The sequence below is a fragment of the Fusarium verticillioides genome, chromosome 6 (assembly GCF_000149555.1).
Source record: "Fusarium verticillioides 7600 chromosome 6, whole genome shotgun sequence".
Taxonomy (NCBI): Eukaryota; Fungi; Ascomycota; class Sordariomycetes; order Hypocreales; family Nectriaceae; genus Fusarium; species Fusarium verticillioides.
In genome coordinates this window covers 881,266-904,972 of record NC_031680.1, presented here as the reverse complement: position 1 = coordinate 904,972, position 23,707 = coordinate 881,266, and the positions used below count along the sequence as shown (strand labels likewise).

The 23,707-nt window shown below is 47.9% G+C and overlaps 10 protein-coding genes and 1 non-coding gene across 13 annotated transcripts; 7 read left to right on the top strand and 4 right to left on the bottom strand.

Annotated features, from left to right (window-relative positions):
• Positions 1-107: 107 nt before the first annotated feature.
• Positions 108-320, top strand: FVEG_15070 (hypothetical protein). The gene has a single exon (XM_018904162.1). The coding sequence runs from the start codon at positions 165-167 to the stop codon at positions 282-284; it is 120 nt and encodes a 39-aa protein (XP_018745999.1). The 5' UTR covers positions 108-164; the 3' UTR covers positions 285-320.
• Positions 321-1,347: 1,027 nt separating this feature from the next.
• On the top strand, positions 1,348-2,620 carry FVEG_02504 (hypothetical protein; the record flags this gene model as incomplete). The annotated part of the gene is made up of 6 exons (XM_018889786.1): positions 1,348-1,436; positions 1,608-1,669; positions 1,890-1,909; positions 2,055-2,143; positions 2,306-2,465; positions 2,570-2,620. 6 exons carry the CDS (start codon positions 1,348-1,350, stop codon positions 2,618-2,620), a joined length of 471 nt encoding a protein of 156 aa, XP_018746000.1.
• A 57-nt stretch (positions 2,621-2,677) lies between these two features.
• On the top strand, positions 2,678-9,616 carry FVEG_02505 (HAL protein kinase). 3 transcript variants are annotated; one of them, XM_018889788.1, is made up of 2 exons: positions 2,678-4,314; positions 5,360-9,616. In XM_018889788.1, the coding sequence occupies exons 1-2, from the start codon at positions 4,227-4,229 to the stop codon at positions 7,390-7,392; spliced, it is 2,121 nt and encodes a 706-aa protein (XP_018746002.1). In that variant the 5' UTR covers positions 2,678-4,226; the 3' UTR covers positions 7,393-9,616. The 3 variants fall into 3 exon arrangements, with proteins under 3 accessions (XP_018746002.1, XP_018746001.1, XP_018746003.1); XM_018889787.1 differs by having other exon boundaries at positions 5,261-9,616; XM_018889789.1 differs by having other exon boundaries at positions 2,678-4,745; positions 4,799-9,616.
• Positions 9,617-9,727: 111 nt separating this feature from the next.
• FVEG_02506 (hypothetical protein) lies at positions 9,728-11,448 on the top strand. Its single transcript, XM_018889790.1, has 3 exons — positions 9,728-10,759; positions 10,810-10,997; positions 11,048-11,448. Exons 1-3 carry the CDS (start codon positions 10,292-10,294, stop codon positions 11,274-11,276), a joined length of 885 nt encoding a protein of 294 aa, XP_018746004.1. The 5' UTR covers positions 9,728-10,291; the 3' UTR covers positions 11,277-11,448.
• Positions 11,449-11,572: 124 nt separating this feature from the next.
• On the top strand, positions 11,573-13,329 carry FVEG_02507 (hypothetical protein). Its single transcript, XM_018889791.1, has one exon. The coding sequence runs from the start codon at positions 11,757-11,759 to the stop codon at positions 13,122-13,124; it is 1,368 nt and encodes a 455-aa protein (XP_018746005.1). The 5' UTR covers positions 11,573-11,756; the 3' UTR covers positions 13,125-13,329.
• FVEG_02508 (hypothetical protein) lies at positions 13,166-15,025 on the bottom strand. Its single transcript, XM_018889792.1, has one exon. The coding sequence runs from the start codon at positions 14,889-14,891 to the stop codon at positions 14,193-14,195; it is 699 nt and encodes a 232-aa protein (XP_018746006.1). The 5' UTR covers positions 14,892-15,025; the 3' UTR covers positions 13,166-14,192.
• Positions 15,026-15,357: 332 nt separating this feature from the next.
• On the bottom strand, positions 15,358-17,410 carry FVEG_02509 (hypothetical protein; the record flags this gene model as incomplete). The annotated part of the gene is made up of 4 exons (XM_018889793.1): positions 15,358-15,915; positions 15,968-16,447; positions 16,497-17,146; positions 17,197-17,410. The coding sequence occupies 4 exons, from the start codon at positions 17,408-17,410 to the stop codon at positions 15,358-15,360; spliced, it is 1,902 nt and encodes a 633-aa protein (XP_018746007.1).
• A 1,196-nt stretch (positions 17,411-18,606) lies between these two features.
• On the bottom strand, positions 18,607-18,700 carry FVEG_15071. The gene has a single exon. It is a non-coding gene; the product is annotated as a tRNA-Glu (tRNA).
• A 234-nt stretch (positions 18,701-18,934) lies between these two features.
• FVEG_02510 (IMP-specific 5'-nucleotidase 1) lies at positions 18,935-21,279 on the bottom strand. Its single transcript, XM_018889794.1, has 5 exons — positions 21,098-21,279; positions 20,974-21,009; positions 20,668-20,823; positions 20,313-20,618; positions 18,935-20,265 (listed from the first exon to the last, which is right to left on the bottom strand). Exons 1-5 carry the CDS (start codon positions 21,120-21,122, stop codon positions 19,448-19,450), a joined length of 1,341 nt encoding a protein of 446 aa, XP_018746008.1. The 5' UTR covers positions 21,123-21,279; the 3' UTR covers positions 18,935-19,447.
• Positions 21,280-22,302: 1,023 nt separating this feature from the next.
• Positions 22,303-23,074, top strand: FVEG_02511 (hypothetical protein; the record flags this gene model as incomplete). The annotated part of the gene is made up of 2 exons (XM_018889795.1): positions 22,303-22,655; positions 22,705-23,074. The coding sequence occupies 2 exons, from the start codon at positions 22,303-22,305 to the stop codon at positions 23,072-23,074; spliced, it is 723 nt and encodes a 240-aa protein (XP_018746009.1).
• A 3-nt stretch (positions 23,075-23,077) lies between these two features.
• Positions 23,078-23,581, top strand: FVEG_02512 (hypothetical protein; the record flags this gene model as incomplete). Its single annotated transcript, XM_018889796.1, has 1 exon — positions 23,078-23,581. The coding sequence occupies one exon, from the start codon at positions 23,078-23,080 to the stop codon at positions 23,579-23,581; it is 504 nt and encodes a 167-aa protein (XP_018746010.1).
• Between the last annotated feature and the right edge of the window lie 126 nt (positions 23,582-23,707).

Sequence of the window (23,707 nt, the reverse complement as noted above, 5' to 3'; positions counted from 1 at the left end):
GATTGAAACCAAATCGGAAGCAATGGCACTGGCCGCAGCTTCTGAGGTCGAAAAAGAAGATCGCTGAAGATATGTTGTTCTAAAACTTCATATGAGATAGCTCCGGATAGCGAATCGGGATTTTCGCATGATTGGAAGCATGTTGACCGGATAAGCGCCGTCCAATGTCCGATATCAGAGCCGCAACGGCAGGCAGAAACTGGGCTGATTTTGACAACCGCGGTGTCGCGGATGAAAGGATATGCCTGATTGCGGCTCTTGGATGTCGAAATGACCAATCCTAGCCAAGATCCGGCACCATGGCAAGACTCATGATTCGCATGCAAATGCAGTCGAAGTTGAGGGTTGCTGATCAGTGACACTCGACTCCGGCTCCGTGGAAAATGCTGGCCTTCCTGCTCTTGATGAGAACTGCCGTCTCTCCCGAGCAACTCCAATCAACGGCTTGAGGCGCTTATCCTGGTGGATTTTAATGCTGCCCTGAGTGGTAGCAGTGCAGCCGGCTATAGAGGACCGAGAGACCTATAATTAAATTTCCCAGGCTCCGTTTCATGCTCTTCGTCGACTCAGGCGAGGCGACAGAGCGGGTACCAATGGTGCAGGTATTGTCCGTGATCGGTACGGTGTACCCCATAGAATCCCATTATCCTTCGATTGAGTATCTTTATTAGGAGAACATAACTTGAATGCAATCGTGGGCAAGACTCTTCACTTGGCCATTATAACTTCCTCAAATCATTGGCTAATTTTATCCAAGATACCTTGCCTCTTGTGCAAGCCCCTGGAACATAAACCCGCGGCTTGCGTGGGGTATTCTTTTTGTGACAATGCAGTGGTCCAGGTCGGTCAGCTAAATTGGCTTTGAATAATGGCTGAAATTGGCTCAAAGGCACGCGAGCTGGCAGACATGCCGCAAGGGGTTGAAGGAGAAACTTGACATGGCATTCAGCCATTGCACCGCCAGTTGCTGACGCCAGATTCGTTCCCTTTCGAGGCCGGGCGAGACAGGGCTGGGGAGAGGCGCGGGATTATTGACTGCTTGCGCCTTGTTCAGGAGACGGTACCCCTAATGATTTGCTGAGGGCAGAAACACGAATGCTTCATGTGGAGATCCATGATACGTGGAAGATCGTCACAAAGGGCGAGCATTGAGCACGAGACACGAATGCTCATCATGGAATTGACCGCTGTTCCTGATTGACTTGTCGATGATGTAACTGGGCTATTTGATGAGCTGGAAGATTATGAGTCCCGTTGTGCACCGTCACGATCGCTTTTTGAAAAGTCTTGGCTGTAACAGGGTCTCGGGCAGATGCTCGCTCTGGAATTGCATGGGGTTAAACTGAGATGACGAGAGAAGATCTCAGCAAACACGATTTCGAGACAGAAAACTTGGTAACTGTTTGTGGCGATGTGCGAGATGCAACAGCGAGGTTGTAATAGCTCACTCCATCACGCAAAGGCAAGTTCATGATGCTTTTTTGCACTTATTCATGATGTTTGAAGATTTGACACTCGAGTCGATTGCGCTTACACCAGATTTGACTGGCAGTGGAGCCGATGCAGATAATTGGTCAGTGGCTGTCACACTTGCACTTTCACTTCAGAGCAGGACAGCGAACCGCTCACTCCAAGGGAACCCAGATGGGGAAAGAGAGGCCGGGTCAAGGTGAGCAGACCAATGAGAGCACACAGAAAACTGGCCGAATTGCTCGCCGAGGCTTCTCAGCATGTACAGTACAACATTGATTTGATGGCGCCTGCATCGTCATTTGATTAGCGGGAGCTTCCAGCTGTCTTGAAGATTCAGGAGAGCAGTTGCATCAAGCACCTCACGCACCCGTGTTTCTTCAGAAGCCAAAAGAAACATCAAAACAAACTATTATTAGGTCTCCCGTTGCTACTTGCTGTATGGCCGAGGCACTGCAGCTCTAGAACTCAAAAGGCAGCTGCTGTTATCGAATGGATCAGGTACTGTAAACAAGAGGCTCAGGGCAGGGCAGACGAAGCCAGAAAGAACACTCAGTGACAAAAATACTGACGTAAGTTAACAGCATAAACTCGGAGGCTCTCGGATGAGTTTATTTTTTTGGCATACAATGTTCAGCCAGGGCCAGGGCAGACTTGAGAGCACTGGACCTCAGTAATGCAATGTAGATGCAGAGACAGAACCTGGAAAATTGGGGCACTTCGGTCATCGTGAAGGGAAAGACAGTTAGCCAAGCTTCTTCCATGGCTCACCCACGCATAATTTCCGTGTTGGCGCCTCTACTTTACCATTGATGAAATTATGGCATATCTTCAGGTCGGCCCGTGATCTCCACGCTGGAAATCCCCGTAATCTTCGTTGGTATCTCGGGCTATTCATCAGAAGAATTGCCTTTGCTATCTGGTCTTGCACCTACGTCGTTGAAGAATTCTGCACTCTCGCCGCACCCCTTGGTAACTGGGCTGCATCTTTCTGGGTAAGTTAAAAGGCGATTCAAGTCACCCACTGGGTCGCATAAGATGTGGATTTTTAGTAGATAAATCACGCACTGTGCTCATATGTATGTACGTATTTTACTAGGTAATCCGACGGAGCAAAATGGACCAGTCAAGTTTCGTTTATCTATCCTAGGGTTCCATGGACGGAATTAATAAACCAGAGTACACTTACTATTGATTGCTGCCCGCTGTCCTCTTGATGAAGCAAGCAGTTGGTGATCTGGATAACTCACTCAGCGATATCAATCCTCGGCCTCTTTCTCCGTATCCCGATCTCCAAAATACCTTACCCCCCACTCACACACACACACATGAACCATTTTTTCTCTACCCCAACCCAAGCAGAGTTACCTGCATGCCAATCATTGCATCCAATACAGAATCAGTCAAAGTTTTTGGCTTTGGCCTTGTGTATCTGTACGTACATACACTCGATACTGTACGTGCATATCGCTTCAGCACTCGGACGAGAAAGCGAGAGCGTGTGAGAATGAGAGTATGCGCACGCCCCTCCCCCTGGCCCATTCACATCCACATCCATATCCTGACCCTTGTCCATGTTCCCCACGTCGAGTTGTGGTCTGTTGATCCACCTTGAAGCTTTGCCAAAGAAAGAGTGGAGGGTTCCTTAGTTCGGTTTGGCTCTGGTGGGCTGGGGATAGACTGGTGAAGGGACCGAATTGATCGACTGCACTGAGTAAGTAATAGTGTAGCAGCTTCATAACTTGTACGGACACAAAAGACAAGCTGCGCGCTTTTTTCTCCCTCTCCTGCTCGTCTCCTTACTTCAGCTTTCCTCTCTCCTTTAGCTTTTACTTAAACATCTTCTTTCCCTTATTTATATAACCTTAAAAGGGAAAAACGAAAACTGGCTGATCGTGCTGCTCTTTTGCTTCACTCTCACTGTTATAATCACCCGGCTACTACTTTTGATGCCGCCCCCTCCTCGTCTTCATATCCTCCTACGACCAAGTCGACGTCCCATGTGGTTTCTCTAGTATCCCATTCAACAATTGTGGGAGATTATATAACGGACAACAACGTGTTGGGAGACAATAGACAATAGTCAATGTTCAATTGAAGACCGAAAAACGGTCACCGAACTCCGTTTGAACCGCATCGACATTCGACAAGCATTCTAGGCTTACACGCGGGCACGAGATCTTGATCAACTCAAAGGCCCCGGCATAATCGACCGTTACAATCTATCAGCTGTCAACTTTTGAGAAAAAAGACACCATACACTTGAACGCAACACCTTTTTGCCTGATCACGGTATTCTACAGCTACCTCGTGGCTACTTCTCTGGGTCAAAGTCTTCTGCCAAGATCGCAAATCTTGGATACCTACCATATCGCCGCAACGATTCGGTAGTACCGTCGAGTGTTTCTCGCATTTTGCCGACGAACCAACCACAAACGCCATTCGCCCAGCGACAGAAGCACAACACAGCACTCTAGTCGCTGAACCGTCCCCATCACTCAACTAACCCCAATCCTTGGATGCTGGGTGTGTGGCTCTGACTTACAGCTCTTGGTCCCTCGCTTCTGTTAGTGACCAGCTGCCCTCCCCCAATCGACAGCACCTGCTCTGTACTTTAGGCGCCGCCTCTACACCGAAGCTCTGTACCCCTCTATTCGACACCGTCGCCATTCACTGCAAGCCCCGTCCGAGATAAAACAGCAGAAGCGCCCTCAAGGCTCAATTTCGCTATTTCTCAGCCCCCGACTTCAAAAAAGATGGGCGTTATGGCGGCACTTTCGGCCCCAAGGGCCATGGTAGCACCCCACCAGCACCAACCACAGGGGCCCTCCACCCTCGTCACAGGTATGGACATACAATTCTCTTACTGTTGTTTGTCTCTGTAATCAACTCCATGTTTCCCGTCTTCTCCTTGATTTGCCTCTTTCCATCCTCACCCAAACCCATCTGGGCAAGCATTGCCCGTCCATTCGCCCGTTTCAAGTCAAGCCTATTCCTGTTTCTATTTCCCCCTCGTGTTCATTCATGTCTTGGTCTGCTTTTTGATGAGCAGTAGTTCATTTCATTTCACTTCACTTGACTTGGTTGTTTCTCCGCTTTTGTCTTCTCACATTCATTTCGTCATTCCCACGTCCACCGGAAGCGAGAAGTCTCTCCATCTCCGTGGACCCTGCGCCGCGGACCAAGCTGCAAGTTGAGTAGTGATGCGATAAACGTGGGACCTGCAACTGAAGCTAGACTTGGCTGAATCAAATCGGCTTTGAGCGACGGCTTTTGTAAGTGGGCTTGCACTTTTTTTTTTACTCTGTCATTTGCTGAGAAAGCAAAGGCAAAGGCAAAATAAAAAAGAACAAAGTAAACAGCGGCAATGGGATGGACGCAACCAGAAGGTTGGGTTTGTTCGGACATTCGCCATTTGGTTATTTCCATCCATCACCATTTCCCCATTATAATTCCGTCAATGTTACTGTCGCTGTCACTTGTCACCGTCACTTCCCCCTTCGCTGTGCCTTGTTGGGCTGAGCCTAGACTTTACAAATTCATGACATTTGCTGAGCCTTGGCACACTTTGGGGGTCTCGGTCCAGTTTTGCTGCATGATCACTCGTTCTCGCTCCCTCTTACTCACAACTCACGTTCCATTCTATTTCTGCCTCATGCACACCTCAGTTTAATCCCTAGTTCCCCTAGCCTTGTCCCATGTCAACCCGAACCCTGCAACTGCAACTTCTCCAACATCAACATCGAGTCATCCCTGCCTGCTGACGTCTTTTTGCTTGCTCCCGCCACAGATAAAAGTACCTCATCCTCTACCTTTCGCCCAAACCAGTTCCAGTCCCTATCGTCGCCTCGCGAATATAGTACCGACCTTACTGAATCAATTGTCCTAGAAGAAGGTGGTGAATCTGGAAGCGAATCCGCCGTTGAGCCCGTTACACCTGTTAGTGGTCGCCAGTCCCAGGACTTTACCCTCCAGAGCCAGGACCTGCAGGACCTACAAAATCTGCAGTCTTACCGGACGGCTTCAGCCACATCTTCAGGAGTTGTACCTATCTCGATCCCCAACTCGGCCAACCCCAACAAAGGATCATATATATCACAATCCGTAAATAACAGCCGCCCTCCTACTACCTACGAACCAAGTACTCCAAGAGCAACAGAACCAGAGCCGGGCAGTTCTCTCACCCGTCAGTCAACCCGAGGTTCCATCTCCACCTCAAGTTTCAAGCGCACCATGTCGAGCTTCTTCCGCCGATCAAATTCCCACGTTAAGAACGATTATATACCTGCGGAATCTGCAACACCCTCCGTCGTGTCCGCACCAACGGAACCTCAAACAAATGGCCAACCACGTGCTGCAGCTCGCCGTCGTTTCTCCATGAACCGCTCGTCTGCGACTACTCGTTCCAACTCACCCCCTTCGCCTAGCGACAATGGATTAGAAATGGCTCCCCCACACCGTGAACGTGCCTCTGACAAGTCTCTTCCCAGTCAAGGAGACTTCAAGAAGAACCGCGCATCGACTGGTCTGACTCTGCGTGGCCGAGCTATTAACTTCGTTGGCGCTCATAACCCCAGCCGAGGGACCGGACACAAGCGCCCTGAGTACAACCGCAGAGCTAGCAGCTATGACGGTAGCCGACCCAGCACCCCTCTTCCACCTCCTGCGGAAGGTGACGAGACTATGTATCCACCCGAACGAAGTGTCTGGCCTCTTCCTCCTGACTCCGGCACTGGTGCCAAGGCTCGACGCATGAGTTTGAGCCTTCCTGATGACTTCGCCGTGGACGTAGCTGAGCTACAGAACGAATTCGAATACCAGCGCAAATTCCTCGGCCGTCATGGCAAGCATCTTGGCAAGGGAGCGGCTTCGAAGGTTACCCTCATGATGCGAAAAGGTTACCCAGAAGAGCTTTACGCCGTCAAGGAGTTCCGTGGCAAATCGCACCGGGAAAGCCAGCAGGACTACGAGAACAAGATCAAGTCAGAGTTCAGCATTGCAAAGAGCTTACATCATCCCAACATTGTCGAGACTTTCCGCCTATGTACCGATCACGGGCGATGGAACCATGTCATGGAATATTGCTCGGAAGGTGATCTTTTCAGCTTAGTCTCCAAGGGTCATCTCAAGGGTGATGACCGGAAGAAGGACCGCATGTGTCTCTTCAAGCAGCTTATTCAAGGTGTTCATTACTTGCATGCCAATGGCATTGCCCATCGTGATATCAAGCTTGAGAACCTTCTGATCACCAAGGACAGTAAGCTCAAGATTACCGATTTTGGTGTATCGGAAGTTTTTTGTGGTACTCACCCGGGTCTTCGTGAAGCTGGTGGACAATGCGGCCGTAATATGAGCGGCGAGATCCGCCTTTGCTCACCTGGCATCTGTGGAAGTGAGCCCTACATCGCTCCTGAGGTCCTTGCCAAGAAGGAAAACTACGACCCCCGATCACTCGATGTGTGGAGTTCTGCGATCGTCATGATTTATCTCACCTTTGGCGGCGCCATCTGGTCCCGCGCTGTCCCAGGAGAGCTCCATTATGATAAGCTCGTCAAGGGCTGGGAAACATGGTATGGAAAGCACCCAGAGGCCGACGCCACTATCTCTGATACGGATTACCCCAAATGCTACGCCCTCGACGTGGGCATGTCCCCACCTGCTCTCCGCCGTCTTGTGCTACAGATGTTGAACCCTGATCCGCAAAAGCGTATCAGCATTGAGGACGTCATCCACAACCGCTGGCTGAAGAATGTCGAGTGCTGCCAGCTGGAATCCTACGATGACCCCGCTCTTCTCATTGATGCGACCAAGAAGGACAACACAGCCAACGGCAACAAAAAGATCTTTTGCCACAACCATCTACCCCCGAAGGGCACTGGCTCCCACTCGCTGGGCAAGATGCCAGGCCAGCCGGGCTACTAGACGACTTAATGACTGATGGAATGACATTTGAAATGTCCTACAAACACTAAACAACCATTTCTTTGATAATAAGAGCAACATTGGATTTGTGCGCCTATAACCTTTGCATTCACCTATATTGGCGTTGGGGTCAAGCCGGCCATGGATGATGGTCCTGGCCTGCATGGTTTGGAGTTGGTGAATTTCTGTCGTTTGTTTTCTTTTACACTCCAACCTGTACATAGTATACACCCTTTTCCCTGTCTTCGTCGGACGACGACGCACTACAGCCGACGAGGATGGGGGATGTCTTACAAGCAAAGTAGACTTAATACCCCCTTGAAGAAACAGTCTCTTGCTCTTTTGGAATCTGGTGGATAATGGATATTTAACATGCCATTGGTCTACAGATGGAAAGAAAAGTCGGGTAGTAGGATGAGCATGAGGGTTTATCAATTCACCCGTTTTATTCTTTTTTATGAGTTCTTGGATTCAAAGATGCGCGCGACCGACCCCCTTGAAGATTGTTTATTCTTACAAGCATAACTTACACATATATACGCACGTATGTATACATGGGCTTGCTGCTCTGGCGCTCTGATGCCATTGCTACCAGTCTTTTCTGCGAACTAGCGCAATAGACTTGCGTTCTTTGTTCATTCAATCATTTTTTATTCCAGCCTCGGTTCGTTCTGAGTATCCGTAAAAGAAGGGCCGTCTTCGGGGCCATTTGGTGATGTGGCCGCGATACTTGACGTCTTTATCAGGTGCTTTGACCTTTCTGAGATAGCGGTTATCAATCGCCTGACGATTGAGTAAGAGCATTATCTAGATTTACAAGGATTGAAGCGAGATCTGTTTTACTAGAAGGATGATGGAAGCATTCCACTTGTTGTCATGGTAGCACGTTATATCACATGTCGTTACTGCAAGACTGATGTTTGTTTCTCTGAATATCTATTTACCCAGCAATCTGGGACAGATGAGTACAGTACACACTCCTCTGTGGCGTGTACGGATGCGCCGATGCTGCAGGCTGGGAAGTTTTCGGTGTTACATATCCAGAAGCGATGAAAAGCATCCCAGGCGATATGCACGCAGGCAGGCATGTCTCACCACGGCGATGTTTATACTGTATTAGCCATAACGAAAGCGAAGTCGGAATGAGCGATGTATTGGCTTGGATATTGATGCTGGAGCGGTCTCACCGCTGATCAATAGTAGTAGTGAAAGTGGAAATGTCACAGGATCTCATTGGACTTGTACACAAAAGTGAGGCTTTGCGATGACGCTGAGCACTGGATAGAATTTGTGGCGCATTTACGACATGTGCATGTGAATCGGAATGTGAATCTGAATGAGAGGAAGGGCGTGACGCTGATACACCCTCACGATATCCCTTACCGGTCGTCGTGGGTTTCCACTGAGTTTCACTGGTGTTGGGCGTCTGTTCCGGGTACCTGGCTAACGCTGAAGCCGTCATCAACGCAAAGCTTCTGGACAAAGTTGAGACATGGTGACAGCCTCCCACGTGGTAAAGAAAATCTGACGGAACAGGGAGAGTCTCACGACCAGTAAGTGAGTGTTTGGCTTCAGATCACATTGCTACATGCATGGCCCGCGTGACCGGTAATGCTTAACACTTACTCCGGGCCACAACTAATGCAGCATCGCGGAAATAACGTGCCGAGCGAAACATGGCAAGAACTGAGGCTGATGAAGCGCGACTACCGCCCTCGCTGCACGAGAGAGAACTGGCACACCGAAAGAAGCCTCCTCGGATATCAGTGCCGAGAAGTAGAAGTAGGAGAGTTGATTCGTGCCCGCATTGGAAATTTCGTGGGGGTGGAGGTGTTTTTCCATCTTTCTTTTTTTTTGTTTGTTTGTGTTACCCACGGACAAGTTGTGATTGTTGGGATATTGGAGAATTGCAAATGTCTTTCTTCCCCAGATGTAACACGAGAATTCTGGTACACAAGAGGCTGGCTGAGGGATGAATGGAGGGAGTGAGAATAGATCAGAGTTTTGTGAAGGAGTCAAGGATCATAGGTAGGCTGCTTATGTAGACTTGGTGGACGGTTACTTTGGAAAGTCTGAGCTTGATGGCGGGGAAGCAGAATACCTAGGTAAACTTGCCGTGCCGTCAATCGTAGGAATGCGTAAATGATAGTGCTCACCTTCTGTGTAAGCTTAAAATGGAATGATACCTGATATACTTTTAATATCAACTTTCCTTGTTCATGAGTACATACCTTAATTGTGTATGTCCAGTACTTTCTTCAAGTGCCGATATTGAACGGCATTAATATGGAGCACGGCCCGACAGTGGGTCAGCTTCCAAAGACATTCTAGGAACTTTTCATTGTAGAGTACCCCCTATATACTTCTGAGTAAATAAGTTTTTATCTCGTCTCAAGATATATCCACCATCTGCCCCGTGTTCTGTACCTGAAACTATCGTCGAAATATCCGAATTCCGCTACAGCCCGGCTCCGGTTCCTTAATAAAACCTTAATTTTTTAAGGTGGTTGTTGCGCCCAGTTAAAGTTTCTCTGGCTTCTGGAAAACGTTTCAGTCTTTCAGATACATCGTCGACTGTCCATATTAATAATTCCTCCAATGGCTGATATATGTTTACGGGCGGAATATCCGATTCTCATTCCCAAAGTGGGATGTCTTGTTCAACTGCCGCGTATACAAGATTACCAACATGGCCTGAAACGGAGCACCTACCGAATTACCCGATCTGAAAGACTGAAAAGGGTTCTGTTCAGGATGTATATTTAAGACGCTGTTGTATCGTAACAACATGGTTGGTTCTGTAGCATTTTGTCTTCAAGTTACTACTGGCTAGTATCCCTTCATTTCTGTGTATTTCATTCATTCCTTTACCAATCGTATATATTGTTACTCGTCCACCATGCGTACCGCTTCCGTCATCACTCTTCTGGCCTCCGTGGTGTCTGCAACTCCCTTCGGCCAACGCTCTCAGGTTCTCCCCAGAGCAAGCGAGACTTGCCCCGTCGTCTTCGATGGCCGAGTCCCTGCCAATGCCTCTCTGACCGACTTTGACACGGCGAATGGCGGCGGCTGGAACCCTTACAACCCGGGCTTCGTCAAGGGAAACAACATCTCCTGGTCCGAGATTCTTAAGCTCCCCAAGACCAAGACCAAGTCGCGCTTTGATACCGAGGCTGGTACCATCCCTCTCGAGGTCACTATCAGCGACAAGAGTATCTTCATGAAGCAGCTTGGCTTCAGACGCGCTGGTCTGCAGTTCAACAAGGATAGCAACGAGGGCAGCCCTGGATCCAAGGGTGTCAAGACTCTGCACTTTAGCATCCAGCAAGATGACAAGCGCCCTCTCAACCTGAGCCATGAGTACCTGGTGAGTATACCCGCAATCGTCATTGAACACGTTGATGCTAACAATGGTAGAACGTTTGGCATGAGAAGGCCGATTTCTCCGGCAACCAGTTCCAGTTCCAGGCTGGTCAACTCATCGGGCAGAACGGCACCGCTGCTACCTGGAAGCTTCTCGACCAGGACTTCAAGCTTCTCTGGGAGACTCCTATGCTCAAGAAGGTGTGGCAGAACTTTGCCATCACTCTCAACTACGAGAAGAAGTAAGTCTATACCCACAGCATAGCACAAAGACTGTAACTCACAATCGCAGCACCATCCAAGCCTACTACTCCAAGGGATGCAAGCCTCTCAAGGCCGCCACTCAGCCCATCGCCCGCAACTTGACCGGCCAGGGACAGTTCCAGATTGGTATCCTCAAGAAGCCTACTGGCACCGATGATGTTGCCAACTCTGGATTCCAGGAGGCCAACTTAAACGAGGGACTTATTTACGGTGGTATCTTCCTTGAGGACAGCGCGGATGGATGTGTCTCTCTCTAAGTTCTCGCTTGAGATGGATGCTGCAGATGCTGTATGATAATAATGGTCAAGTTCTAGACTCTACGACATTACGTACCTACCGCTTCCAGGAGAATATATTTATATATACCGACCTTATTTTATTCTGTTTTAGATGTCTATTGGAGTGTATGATGTATGATCCTCAACTGTGCCCAAGCTGTCGCAATTGGTTCCTCATGACCACCATCGACATTTTTGAGTTAATGAGTCAGTCGTAGCATAACTGCACAACGAAACAACCACTAGAGCTGCATATGTAAATAGTTTTTGTTTTGAGCGAGTAAAATAAGACCCTCCTTCTTCGAAAATGGCTTCCAGGCATATTCAAAATTGGTAGCTGTAAAATGCTGAAAACCATGTCACGTGCTACGAAGCTGAAGTTCTGCTCTATGCATCATTTCCAAGCCTCACCATCAAACTCGAACGCGATGAGGTCGGTCTTGCTCGCCTCCCACGAAGATGGCAACCTTTTCCTTGTGTCAATTGTCAAACGCGAGCCGCAGACTTTCCTTGAGCCTTTTGCGCCAACATCAAAACAAATTTGCTGTTTCCAAACGACAACCTAGCCCGTTTCGCCTCCTCCTCTCTCTCCAACAACCACGATATCTTCACACCGGTGACGATGCAAAGCCAGACGAATCAACACCGATAAATAGCGACATTGCTGCCGAGGAGGGCATAGAAGCCCACGGCTCTGTCGATACCAGCAACGAAGTGACACCAATTGTAGACGACTCGATCAAAAGCAGTGACGATGTTACTAGGGACCAAGACGTCGGTGATGGTGATGGTGATGCCTCGACCCCAGATCCCATTATCTTATCCTCAGACCCAAGAGACGAACCCAAGGTTAAAGCAAGGCCATGGACCGAGGAGGACTTGGCTCACCTCGAAGGATTCATCAGACGGCCATATTTCAGTGTCCTCTACATTGCGAAGCGGATGGACCGACGTTTTGAAAATGTCATGGACCAGCTCAAGCAGATGGAGGAACAGAAGGGAATCAAGCTACTGAACCGAAGTTGGCACCAAACTCCATGGCAACATACAATGGATGCTACCCCAGAGCAAGACGCAATTTTCGAGGCGAAGCACGAGGAAGTGCAAAAGCGTATGGAACACATTGTCGAAACACTCATGACCTTGCCAAAAACGGACCAGTGGGAGGAAATTCTCAAGCTGAAATCTGCCTCGGAATGGGCATCAGCCATCATGAAACTAATACCACTACGAGTCTGGCACATCTTGGCCGGCGACAACCCGCCGTCCGAGAAGGAATACGGGACCATACCAATGGCTGATCCGTATAACACGTTTGGATTGTTCGCCCAAATCTACCAACGCAGGTTATACATAGGCTTCGCTGACAAACCATTTGGCCTGATGGGGCCCAAAGCCGCAAAAAACAAGCCGATCAAGCGCCATGGATTGGTAGTCCCGTTGATTCCAGTGTCTTCAGCGATGCTTAAGCAGCTTACCCACAAGGAAAACGTTGAGCAGAGGTATACACTTGGACTTGCCAGGGCAGCGCTCGCGGCATGGCTTGGGGCATATCAGTTCGAGGTATCTCCTACTCTTCGCCAATTGTATGCCTGGTGGGAGAAGGATGTACATCCGGGCTTACACCATTTTGGCTTGATTTTTGGTAACCCACTTGAGAGGAGACTCATTCTCCCGCTGACACCAGAGGCACGTGCTGCTAGAAGGGTCAAACATCAGGCTGAGGCGTTGGAACGTGAGGGAGAGAAGACAGTGAAGGAAGTGATGTCGTCACGGAGAGAAAGTTCTACTAAGAAGCGAGCTTCTGATGCTTGGGGGGCATTCTGAGGATCTATGCCAAGGCCATTTGTAAAAAAAAAAAAAAAAGAGGTGTATAATTTGCGAGTTAAGAGCCAGCGGATAGGCATGTAGGCATGCATGATTAGAGACAATGAACTCGGTCAAAACCTCCTGTTTCTTCCTGATACCTAACAACACTCAGCAAAACTGAGACCCGATTCCGTACAAACTAAATGATGGGCGAGCTGGTGGGATCTCTGGTGACGATCGTGGTGTACTTGATACATGATAGTCATCGTTTTGGGGGTCCAATCCACAAATGATTGACAGGTCGTCGAGCAAGGATGACTTGCTATAGTATTTTGCCCTTGGGATCGGTTAGTGTATGAGAATTGAAGACTCTTCTCACTTGCTTTGTGATTGGCCCCCCAAAAACTCGTGATATCACCTCCATGTTCTCGGCAAGTTTTAGAGAACAAGTGCTTTAAGTGAAGTAATAATAAGGGGGAAGGTTATAATCCTGATATTACTTTCGAATCAGCCGTTTCATAAAGACCGTCGTTACTCCAGATCAACCGTTACAGTTGAGTTGCAACAGCACACACTGGGAGCTGAGCACAGCTTACGACTTTCCTTGCTTTTTGATTGCCAATGACGCTCTACGTCTTGTTCTGGTGCAGCACAGAAGCGTTAGTGATATGCGGGTATGTGAGGAGTAGCCAGTCATTATCCGTTCTGTCCTCCAAGCATACGCTGTTGTGTTTAGTGTCGTATCAAGAGGTAAGACTTGTGAGATGCTTGTGTTCTCTTGGCATCAGTCTTGACTCCGCGTTTTGTATAACTTTGGCAGAGCCCCCTCTTCCGGAACAAGCTCATCGCCACCGCAGATATCCTCGCCAGTCTCTCTCAGCATTGATGCCTATCTGTCTACGACATCGAGACTCAATGAGCCGGTCTATATCAACACACACTATTCATGTCGACTTCGGCACTCAACACTCGGCCTCATCACTTTTCAGCAAAGTCAAACCTCAGGGATAAGTTGTGCCCTTGACGCCTTCAACTAATAAAAAGATGACCTGTGAAATAAATCGAGGCTATGCTTTTCAAGGGCTGCTAGATCGAAGCAAAGAAGTTTCTCATGCCAAAGCTCCTTCTGTACATGCACTCACTGCTTCTGTCTCTTTCGTCTTTAATCCTCCAAAACAAGCTTCCGTCATAACAGGCTCTCAGGTCGTCTTTTCTTACGATCCCATCTTCCTGGAGAAGCACATATGTTGTCCACCACTCCATGAAAGCAAAAGTCCAACCAGCTGGATCTGCTGCACAGCGATCCTTGGCCCATAATCTCCATAGATCATCAGCAGTCAAGGCCCCATCGCCTGAGGTGTCGAACCGTTGGAACATTTGCTCGAATCTCTCAGGGCTGAAGTTCCCATCAAAGTCGAAGATGTCTGTATCAGAGCCATGCTTGGCCTTGTGGATGTCATTGACGTAGATGCGGAATAAGGGGTCAGGCAGCCAACTATGACCGAGCCGTGTTGGATACGAAAAGAAGATGGGGATGAGAAGAGAGCCTATTGAGAAGAAAAGGCCAAACCCGAGTTCGCGGAAGCCATTGTAGACGTCCCATGGGTTGATGATGCCGTCATTGTCGCGGTCCCAGAATTGAACGTGTTTCTGTAGAGAGCTGAGCTTTTTTTCTTCGTCTTCTGAGGCCACGACAGGTTTCGATTGTTTTTCATCATGATCTGAGCACACTTTGGCGTATGTGCTTTGGGCGTAGTCATTGTCGAGTTTGTTGGACTGTCCCATGTTGGCATTGACACTTTTGTTTCTAGTTGAGAAAATGCAGACACCAATTTCAATAGATAGAGGATCATCAATATATGATGTTCAAGTTGATATTAAGGAAATTTATTGCTGTCTCGTTGACATTATGCTGTGGCTAATCTTAGGACACTGTTTACGAGCAATTGACGTAATTGTAACACGCACATCTCGAGTTCCAACATGTGATTCTAGTTCTATCTAATCCTGATATCAATGATCCGCCGATAATGATAATAATATAACCATACAGAGATATTAGGCCAGTCTTACATAAACCTGTCATTTTGAGTGTTCAAAATATGGAATTCTGCTTGGGTCCCCCGAACTTCTCTCCCTCCTTGTTATCATCTCGCGTTACTGACCAAGAGCCCATGGAGGTTTTAATTAATGCAATAAATTCTTTATTTGCTAATAAGGCAGCCAACCATTGAATATTCAGCAAGCTCGATTAACTCTCCATTAATAGCAATATATCCCGCGGAAAACTTCCCTTCCACAGAGAACTCTTCCACTCCAGAGATTCATCGTCATACTCTGGCTTCGATAAACAGAGCTCCCCCAAGACTCGGTTATCTTGATCCAAGTGTCTGGTACCGAGATAGAAGCAGTTCGAATCGGCAACAGACACAACTTCTCTCGCATGATCGAAGCGAAACTTGCCCACACATGCCTGGCTTCTATCTTTATATCGAAACAATAGGCCGGATATTGAACTAATCCCTTTATCAAATTGTTCTCTGCAGATCTGAACTTCTCCCACAGCATCGAGTGAGACTTCTGGGACCTCAACAAGATCTGTTTCAGGTTCGGGTTTCAGTCCTGCTGGTGAGGTCTCTTTATCACTTCCTTTCACAGTCGGTGATGCGAACAAAGAAATGCCCCCAAGACGAGGGCTGAAGTACACTAGCATTGGGATTTCCGTTGAGTCTTTGGATACGCATTTCCACTCGCTGTGTATTGAGCTGTTTCCTCCCATGGTAAGGGTTCGGGACTGATTAGTGACCAGCTAATATGAGTCAGCTTCAAGCTTCAAGGGGGTACGGTATGTAGATTCATACCGAAATAGCAGTCTCAGTGGCAGTATTTGATGTCTTTGGTCTTCTTTCATCTTCACTTGTGTCCTTCTCGTCTGCTTCCTTCTTTGTGCGCAACCAGACTTGCTCGACGTGTTCTCCGGGATTCAGCGGATGGTAAGTCCAATGAGGGGATGAAATTGCGGTCGAATCAACTGACTTTTCCTTGGCCAACTGTTGCTTCGCCATTCCGTCCAGCTCACAATAAAAGGCCAAGGACTCTTCAGCCTTGTGCGTATGAAGATCGACCAGCCGGCCCTTGTACCAACAAGCAGAATATCCCGTGATCTCAGGCTCGTTGAACTCCAAAGCAACCATGCGAGCTTCTATAGTCATGCCAAGACTTGAAGATGAGTCTTTTGTGACGTGGTAAGCCATGTTCTTCAACGCATCCGGGGCCATGGGATACGGCCAACAAATGGTGGGATTCAACGGAGCGGCAGCGAAACTTCGCAATTTGAGACCCTGCCTTGGCATTAGAACTGTAGCACATGATCAGAGGCACAGAACCTACATCGTCAGAGAATGAGAGGAATTTGCTGGTGATAGGGAGTGTTCGCCACCAGCCTGAGTGACCTTGCTCCGATGTAACAGCTCCAGGATCATTAATGATCTGTCGAATACCGAGATGATCTTCTGAAATGAAAAGAAAGTTCTCTTCCTGACTCTTAAACTCTCTCCAGAGTAAGCGGCCTCCAGGCTTTGGAGTATTCGACAAGGAAGCTATATACTCAATTCCGTCCAGGTTGAAATGAGTAGCCCATATATCCTTCAATGGCTCGATCGCGCGTTGCCTCGACCGAGAGACATGAGATAGTGAAGCTATCGCATAGTGAAGAACCAGATGTTTGCTCACCATCAACAGTATCTCTGGTGGTAGATTTGTGAACTTTTCACTCATGATCCGGTGCAAGTGGTTCAAAACCCACTCCCGTCGCCGCTCATCTTCTTGAACTGTGGGCTCGTAAGAATATCGAGCAACTTGCACAAAGGCTCTCTTATCAAGCCCGAATGATGAAGCTATCTCGGAGCATTCAACGTGATATCCGATTGTCGCACATGACTCGTGATCACTTGTGCAGCGCCTGAAAGTTGCGTGCAATTTTTCATCGTTGAAGTAATCGCACGATTCAAAAGCAACGGTTTCAGTACCACCAGATGCTCCTCTCATAGAGTTAGTAGTATTCTTGATGTTGAAGGAATATGGAACTGACTGGCTGTGATGAGGTCGCCGGGCTTGATCGTAAAGCGACACCATCCACATCGACGACTGACACAGTAAGACGGATAAGGTATCATGGAAGGAAGAGGGTTCACATAATTCAGTGCATGCCACTCCCAACCTTCAGCGAATTCCATCCATTCCAAATCCATTATTCGGTCAATTCGGCGAATCTCTTCAGGGCTGAGTCCTCCAGTGTAGTCCATGGAAGAAACACGAATGGCTTGAGGCTGAAGGGAGCTAACTCGGTATAAATAAGCCAACCAACCCAACCTCAGCTGAGCTGAGCTGAACGGACTGAACGGAATGAACTGAACTGAACTGAACTGCGGCAATTGAATTGGATAGACTATTTGACGATATCACGTGGCTCCAATTATCCAACGTAAGAATTAAGACAGGATGAGATACAAGGGGAAGTCATGTTTGTTATATAGCCTATACCTACCTACTTCAACATGCCAAGGCCAATGTATACATGCGCGATACGTGTAAGCTTACGCCCCCATTCACAAGAATTCACCGAGATTACTGGGTAGTCCATATATGCTATCATCTTACACGTAATTCTTCCAGACTTGATACTGCACTTCCCTAGTCATTGTCTCTTGTTGGCTCAAATAGCCGACTGTGACACGATATGCTCGCTGCTTGCTTGCCGTATCTTCTCCAGTGTCACAATCTTGGCTAATATGCGGTTGAGGTGGCCAAGACGGGTTATAACCGGACCTTCGTCCGTATATAAAACCCCATTTGGAAATCTCCAATCGATCGCATCACTGTGGCAGGGATACACTTACCAATGAGGAAACTCATGTATGATTATGCCGGTGCGAGTTTGTAAATAGGCTCTTGCTTGATTGTATTGAAGCTGCAATAGATAGGCATCTTGCTCGAGTTATGAGTGTTCAATTACATTATGATAAGACACATAGTGCCCTGACTGCTTTGATGTTTTCATGAGCTGCCGTGAAGCTATACTCGTGGGCGGAGGAAGAAGCTCTGTTGTCACATGAGGACCAAGTCCCTCCTGCGTTATGGCTCTTGTGAAATCTGAAGTATCTTGACATTGTTAGTTCCAGAAGACGTTTGCAACAAATAAACTGAGTATAGACAGACTATTCACCCACGCCTTGATGAATGGTATCTGAGTGACATGTTTGCATATATGGCTGTTGTTGTTGTTAGTTGGCATTCTCGTGACGGTTAGTATCTGGCCATTTTTGAGCAGACATCATCACCTCAGATAGTTCTACTCTTACTTATATAGTAAAAGATTTCAGTCTTGGAAATATATGCCTGAGGTAAATAAATACTTGCTTGCTCTATATGTTGTCAGGACGATGGATAGATAGATATGAATTGGAAGGAAGATCAAGAGGTCAAAAATGCAAAAGAGAAACTCCGGTACAGGGAATCGAACCCTGGGCTCCGCGGAACTGGTCCCTCAGCTGAATGTTGAGAGCGCGAAATGTTAGCCACTACACCATACCGGATGTTGCTTGAAAAACTGAGCTCACATTAAGCTCTATGAATGCCGTACTAGAAAATATGACTTTCTTAGGTATGCTGGTCGGTTGAGATTGAGTTTTGTTGTTCTGTAAAGTGATCCTAGTTGCCGAGATTTTCAAGACTCTGAACCTATCTTCATCAATAAAATAATCAAATTGTAATATCTTATATCGAGTGCTGATGTAGATAGTCAGTATGATCAGGTTTCCAATGATATGCATGGTTTATCAGAAATCGTATTCTTGCACACCTGCTAAAACATCAAAAAGATAGTATTTAAGTAACAATGGTGCAAGACTTTCAGGATAGAGTGAAATTCAGTGGGTATTTGTATTCAGAAGTCTTGGTAGATGTCAAAATCCAACATAGATCTTTCCCAGAATTAAACGCATTTGACTGATCTTGCTCCATCATTATCCCCGGCTCAAAGCTTAATAAAGATATGTGACTGATTAGAACCAGCATAATATTATATCTGAGATGGGTTAGGTCAAGCAAGTAATTGATCCGTCAGCAATTCCTACCATTCGTCCGAACATAAATCGACGAGCATCAATCTCCCGTGTTGCCAGGACGTCGATGGACATGTTGCCGAGGCCACGAATAAAGGCGAAGGTCCACGTATAACCGAGACTCTCCTCCAGAGACAGTCAATCTACTCCTGACATAATTGAGCGTCAGGATATACCCAAGGTAGATCTCTCATGCAAAAAGCCGAAATCTCCTTGCAATCAAGACAATTTCTTTTGCATAAGATCAGCCAACTCGTCGAGCAGCTCCACGGTCTCGGCTGGGCTTGCGATCCAGGCCGTTGTTCCGACACTTCTCGCTTTGAAGTCATTGGATCCAGCACTCAAGAATTGGTCGCCTACGTGTAGTGTGTTCTCTCCGCGAATGGCGCCACCATTCTCCTTGCTACCAAACCACTGCTGGCAAACGGTCACACCCCAGCTCTTGTCACCAATATCGACAAACACATCATTGCCTCCGTTGAAAGCACAGAATGGCACGCGGCGTGATTGGCTCGCCACTGAAGGGGGGATTGGAGGAGAGTTGGGCCGGTGCTTGGTCGGGCGCTCCTCGCTCGATCCGAGACTACTGAGCTCCAGGATGCGCTGAACAACGAGAACAGTCTCCTCCAGGCTCTCACGGGCGATGCGGGTACCCGGCGTCTTGGGGATGATACCAACAGCACGGTCCTTGCGCATGATCATGGCAGGCAGGTTCAGATTGTTGACGCAATCACGAAGGGCGCCTTCGGCAACATCCAGCAATCTTGTAATGTCGGCATCCGACCATGAGGCCATCTCGGGTGTCAGCCACTGAGTGCGCGGGACAGGAGCGAGCTTGTAGGGCGAAGAAGGTGAGTACTCAAACAGGTAGTTTGCTTCACCTCCCATGATGACGATGTTTTGCTTCTGAATAGGATCCAGATCCGTTGACTCCGTAATTGCGTCAAGCAGTCCATGAAGGCGCTCATAGTAGCGGTCAGCAGAAGTGTAACCAGCAGCCGTGACAATACCAATCTTGATGTTCTTCCGTAAGAGGTCTGATAGATATTAGTTTGCAGCTCCGACTTTTTGTGCACCAGCTTACCGAGAAGACGGGGGATCACAGGACTCGATGGCTCAAGATTGAACCCATCGTCATACAAAGTCACATCACCATCAAACGTGGCCAATTGCAGTGACCCATTCGTAACAGCCATGGACTGGGCTGAGTTGAGGATCTGCCTGACATCGTTGAAGGATGGTGCAACAAATCTCCGAGATGAGATGTACCGTTTTCTGTCTTGATACTTGAAAGCTGCCTCCAGGGGCAGGCGGGTGAAGAAAGGGCCCGCAGTGGGAATCAGCATCCGCAACTTGGACGGGAGCATGGTATCATCTTGCTGACGGCTAACTTTTGAAAATTAGATATGTTTGCTACGAAGGTGAGCACGAAGGCTTACTGTGATCATCAATCATGAGTTCAACGTCACGCATAATCTCAGCGTAACGACGGTGAGCCTCTTCGGCCATCTGAGTAACACTAGGCCCATCTCCAAAAACGCCAGTGGGCTGGGAGTAGAGAACAAAAGGGACAGCTAGAAGACCCTTGACCCATTCTGCAATTCGAGTTAGCTGTGCTGAGTCTGACTGAGGCGTGGATGGTGGGACATGTGATGCGGAGATGGAATGGGAAAATGTTGAATTAGAAGAACTGTGTAGTGTATGATGCTGTTCGTGGTATACGGGACAAGTAGAGTACAACATACCAATGAATTGGTCTCTTCGGTGTGTCTTGAGAGCATCTGTTTACTATCGTGAGCTTGTGTAACCGTGAGTGTTTAGATGACAAGAAGGGAGGCTTGAGGTGGGGTTATTGACGGCTTAACTTACACTCGACACGGTAACGGGTTGTCATTGTTGCAGTTGGTACGAGGTTTCAGTTGATGTTGAAGGAGTTAAAAAGATAAAAATATTTTGTAGGATGATGAATTTGTAAGATGAAAGAATAGGAGGAGAAGTTGTTTGCTGTTTGTTGTTTGTCTTTGATAAGATGAGGGGAGGTGAGAGACGGTGTGACCTGCACTTGCCTGACCTAGGTAAGTAGGAGGAGGTAATCTAGACCTTGTTGTACCTGCCCTACCTCCAAATCCGGGTGACGTACGGGAGCCGCCGCAGCGTTGAGCGGGGGACGCCGACCGCTAAGATAGCCCAAAGCTGTAGGGGACGATTGATTCGATTGGTTCGGGATATTCATGGTACCCCTGTCAATCGCTCCTGCATTACGGAGTATGGCATTCACATTGATGAGATCTCCCACACTGCAACTAGGATACCCTAGACTCTACAGGAGCCTCGCTTCTTGCATGGGGAACAATCCACGAAAGATCCTTTTTATTGAGCTTGTTTGTTCAAGATGGGCTCAGGTTTGGTGCGTACGCTGGCACCTTAAGTACATGGGGTGAGTATGCACAAGAATTGCAATTCACAGCCAAACCTTAGTGTTAGGAGAACCATGGTTCGCCAATAACATAGTGGGCTAAGGGGTATATAGGGCTTCATGCGGCTGATAGGCTATGCCAATGCCTAATGGATCTACGGATTGCCTATGGATGGACAAAATCTCACTTCAGATCGGCAATGTGTAAATCGCCCGCATTGGCCCTCCTTATCAAAGTGGCTGGCTGAAGCCAGGTATTTATGCATGTCTAAAACCATTGTTAATCCCCAGCACAAAACCTGCTCATGAACCAATGATCAAGTTGAGTTAGATGCGGTGGGACGCCCCCATATCATGACAATTCCGTGGTAACAGATGCACATAAAGCACTGATATTTGGCGATGCTTCTTTCCTACTCTCGTCCCCCCTCATCAAGGTGGACAATGACGATGGAACCGTGAATTCGACGACGGCAGAAGAGACCCCGAACTCATAGCACAGCTAAAGACCGGATACCCTCGATTCTTCGTCCCTCTTGTCGTCAACGAACTCGCAGAACGATTACTCACCTGGGCTTCTGGCTTACCTTGGAAATTCCTTGCAACCGAGCTTCGAGACGAGCTGAGGCAATCGTTGAAAGAGCGCGGAAGATCGGCGATGCTAATAACAGCGCGTCATCATGCCAAAGATCTTCAAAGATATTTAGACGAGCAGCTAACAAGAGAATTTGCCTTCGTCGTTGAATTTGAGGGTATTATTCGTCCCGTTGAAAAGTCAGAGAACGGAAGTGACTTGAACGAGATCTCTGTGGTCGTCTACCCTCCACGAGGAGCAAAAGAGGCCAAGGTCGCCATACAACAACGTATTGCAGACTCGTTCAGTACCGAAGACAACAAGTTGAAGAAGAGCGATGTGCTCTTATACCCCACCGGCATGTCGGCTATTAGCCATATCCATGACATTATCAGCCTTTACACTACAACGACAAAGAAGACCATTGCGATCTTTGGGTACGCCACCAATAAACCTGGTAAGTGGCCAGACTAATGACGAATCTAGATTTTTGTATGTCGATACTGTCAAAGTTATAAGCAACATCCACGGGTACGAGTGTAAAATCTATAGCGGTACACAATACGACTTGGAAACTCTTGAAGAGGAGTTGGCTGCAGGTCTGGAGCTGTGTGCCCTCTTCACAGAGTTCCCTGGCAACCCACTCTTTGGCTTTGTCGATCTAGAGCGGATAAAAAGACTGTCCGATGAATTATTCTTCTTGTTCGTGGTTGACGATACAGTCGGTACATCGGTAAACGTTGACGTTATCTCACATTGCGATGATGTCTGCACAAGCTTGACAAAGATGTTTAGTGGAGGCTGCAACGTCATGGGAGGACGCGTGACCCTGAACCTAAAGAGCAGAGGCCATTGAGATATGAAGAGACGATTGAAGGATCGCTATGCCAATACCTTCTTCCCGCTGGATATGATTGTTATGGAGAAAAACAGCGCCGATTTTGAAGAACGAGTCACCGAAGCGAGTCAAAATGCAGAACATCTCGCGGATACACTCCGCAAGCACAGTTCATTCGGGCAAGTGTACTATCCCAAGGGAAGCCCGACACAACGGCTCTATGAGAAATACAAACGTCCAGGAAAAGGATATGGGTATTTGTTGTCCATTCGTTTCAACACCCCCGCAGCTGCCATCGCGTTCCACGACGCTCTTGATGTGGCGAAAGGGCCGAGTCTTGGGACCAACTTCACTCTGGGTTGTGCATATACGCTCTTCGCGCATTTCCACGAGCTTGAATGGGCTGAGAGGTATGGCGTTGTTGAGCATTTGGTACGAATCAGTGTTGGGATCGAGAATGAGATATTCTTGGACGAGGTTATCAAGACAGCCCTGGATACAGCTGAACGAGCGAATAAGAAATAAAAAGGACGTTGCGATATAGATTAATTCCTTCCGTTGCTTCACTGTCTAAGGAAAAACCCGTCCCTCCTCAGCCTCAGTTACTGACCTTGCTACAAATGTCTCCTCCGGCGTAGCCCATAGCCTCGC

What these genes read in the sequence shown, in the direction of transcription:
- FVEG_15070 (XM_018904162.1), top strand. Translation starts at nt 165, where the DNA reads ATGTCCGATATCAGAGCCGCAACGGCAGGCAGAAACTGGGCTGATTTT.
- FVEG_02505 (XM_018889787.1), top strand. Translation starts at nt 4,227, where the DNA reads ATGGGCGTTATGGCGGCACTTTCGGCCCCAAGGGCCATGGTAGCACCC. An exon ending in GCCCTCCACCCTCGTCACAG is followed by an intron (nt 4,315 to 5,260) that starts GTATGGACATAC and finishes CTCCCGCCACAG; the next exon opens with ATAAAAGTACCTCATCCTCT.
- FVEG_02506 (XM_018889790.1), top strand. Translation starts at nt 10,292, where the DNA reads ATGCGTACCGCTTCCGTCATCACTCTTCTGGCCTCCGTGGTGTCTGCA. An exon ending in ACCTGAGCCATGAGTACCTG is followed by an intron (nt 10,760 to 10,809) that starts GTGAGTATACCC and finishes TAACAATGGTAG; the next exon opens with AACGTTTGGCATGAGAAGGC. An exon ending in ACTCTCAACTACGAGAAGAA is followed by an intron (nt 10,998 to 11,047) that starts GTAAGTCTATAC and finishes TCACAATCGCAG; the next exon opens with CACCATCCAAGCCTACTACT.
- FVEG_02507 (XM_018889791.1), top strand. Translation starts at nt 11,757, where the DNA reads ATGGCAACCTTTTCCTTGTGTCAATTGTCAAACGCGAGCCGCAGACTT.
- FVEG_02508 (XM_018889792.1), bottom strand. Translation starts at nt 14,891, where the DNA reads ATGGGACAGTCCAACAAACTCGACAATGACTACGCCCAAAGCACATAC.
- FVEG_02510 (XM_018889794.1), bottom strand. Translation starts at nt 21,122, where the DNA reads ATGACAACCCGTTACCGTGTCGAGT. An exon ending in ACTCATGATTGATGATCACA is followed by an intron (nt 20,619 to 20,667) that starts GTAAGCCTTCGT and finishes AATTTTCAAAAG; the next exon opens with TTAGCCGTCAGCAAGATGAT. An exon ending in TGTGATCCCCCGTCTTCTCG is followed by an intron (nt 20,266 to 20,312) that starts GTAAGCTGGTGC and finishes AATATCTATCAG; the next exon opens with ACCTCTTACGGAAGAACATC.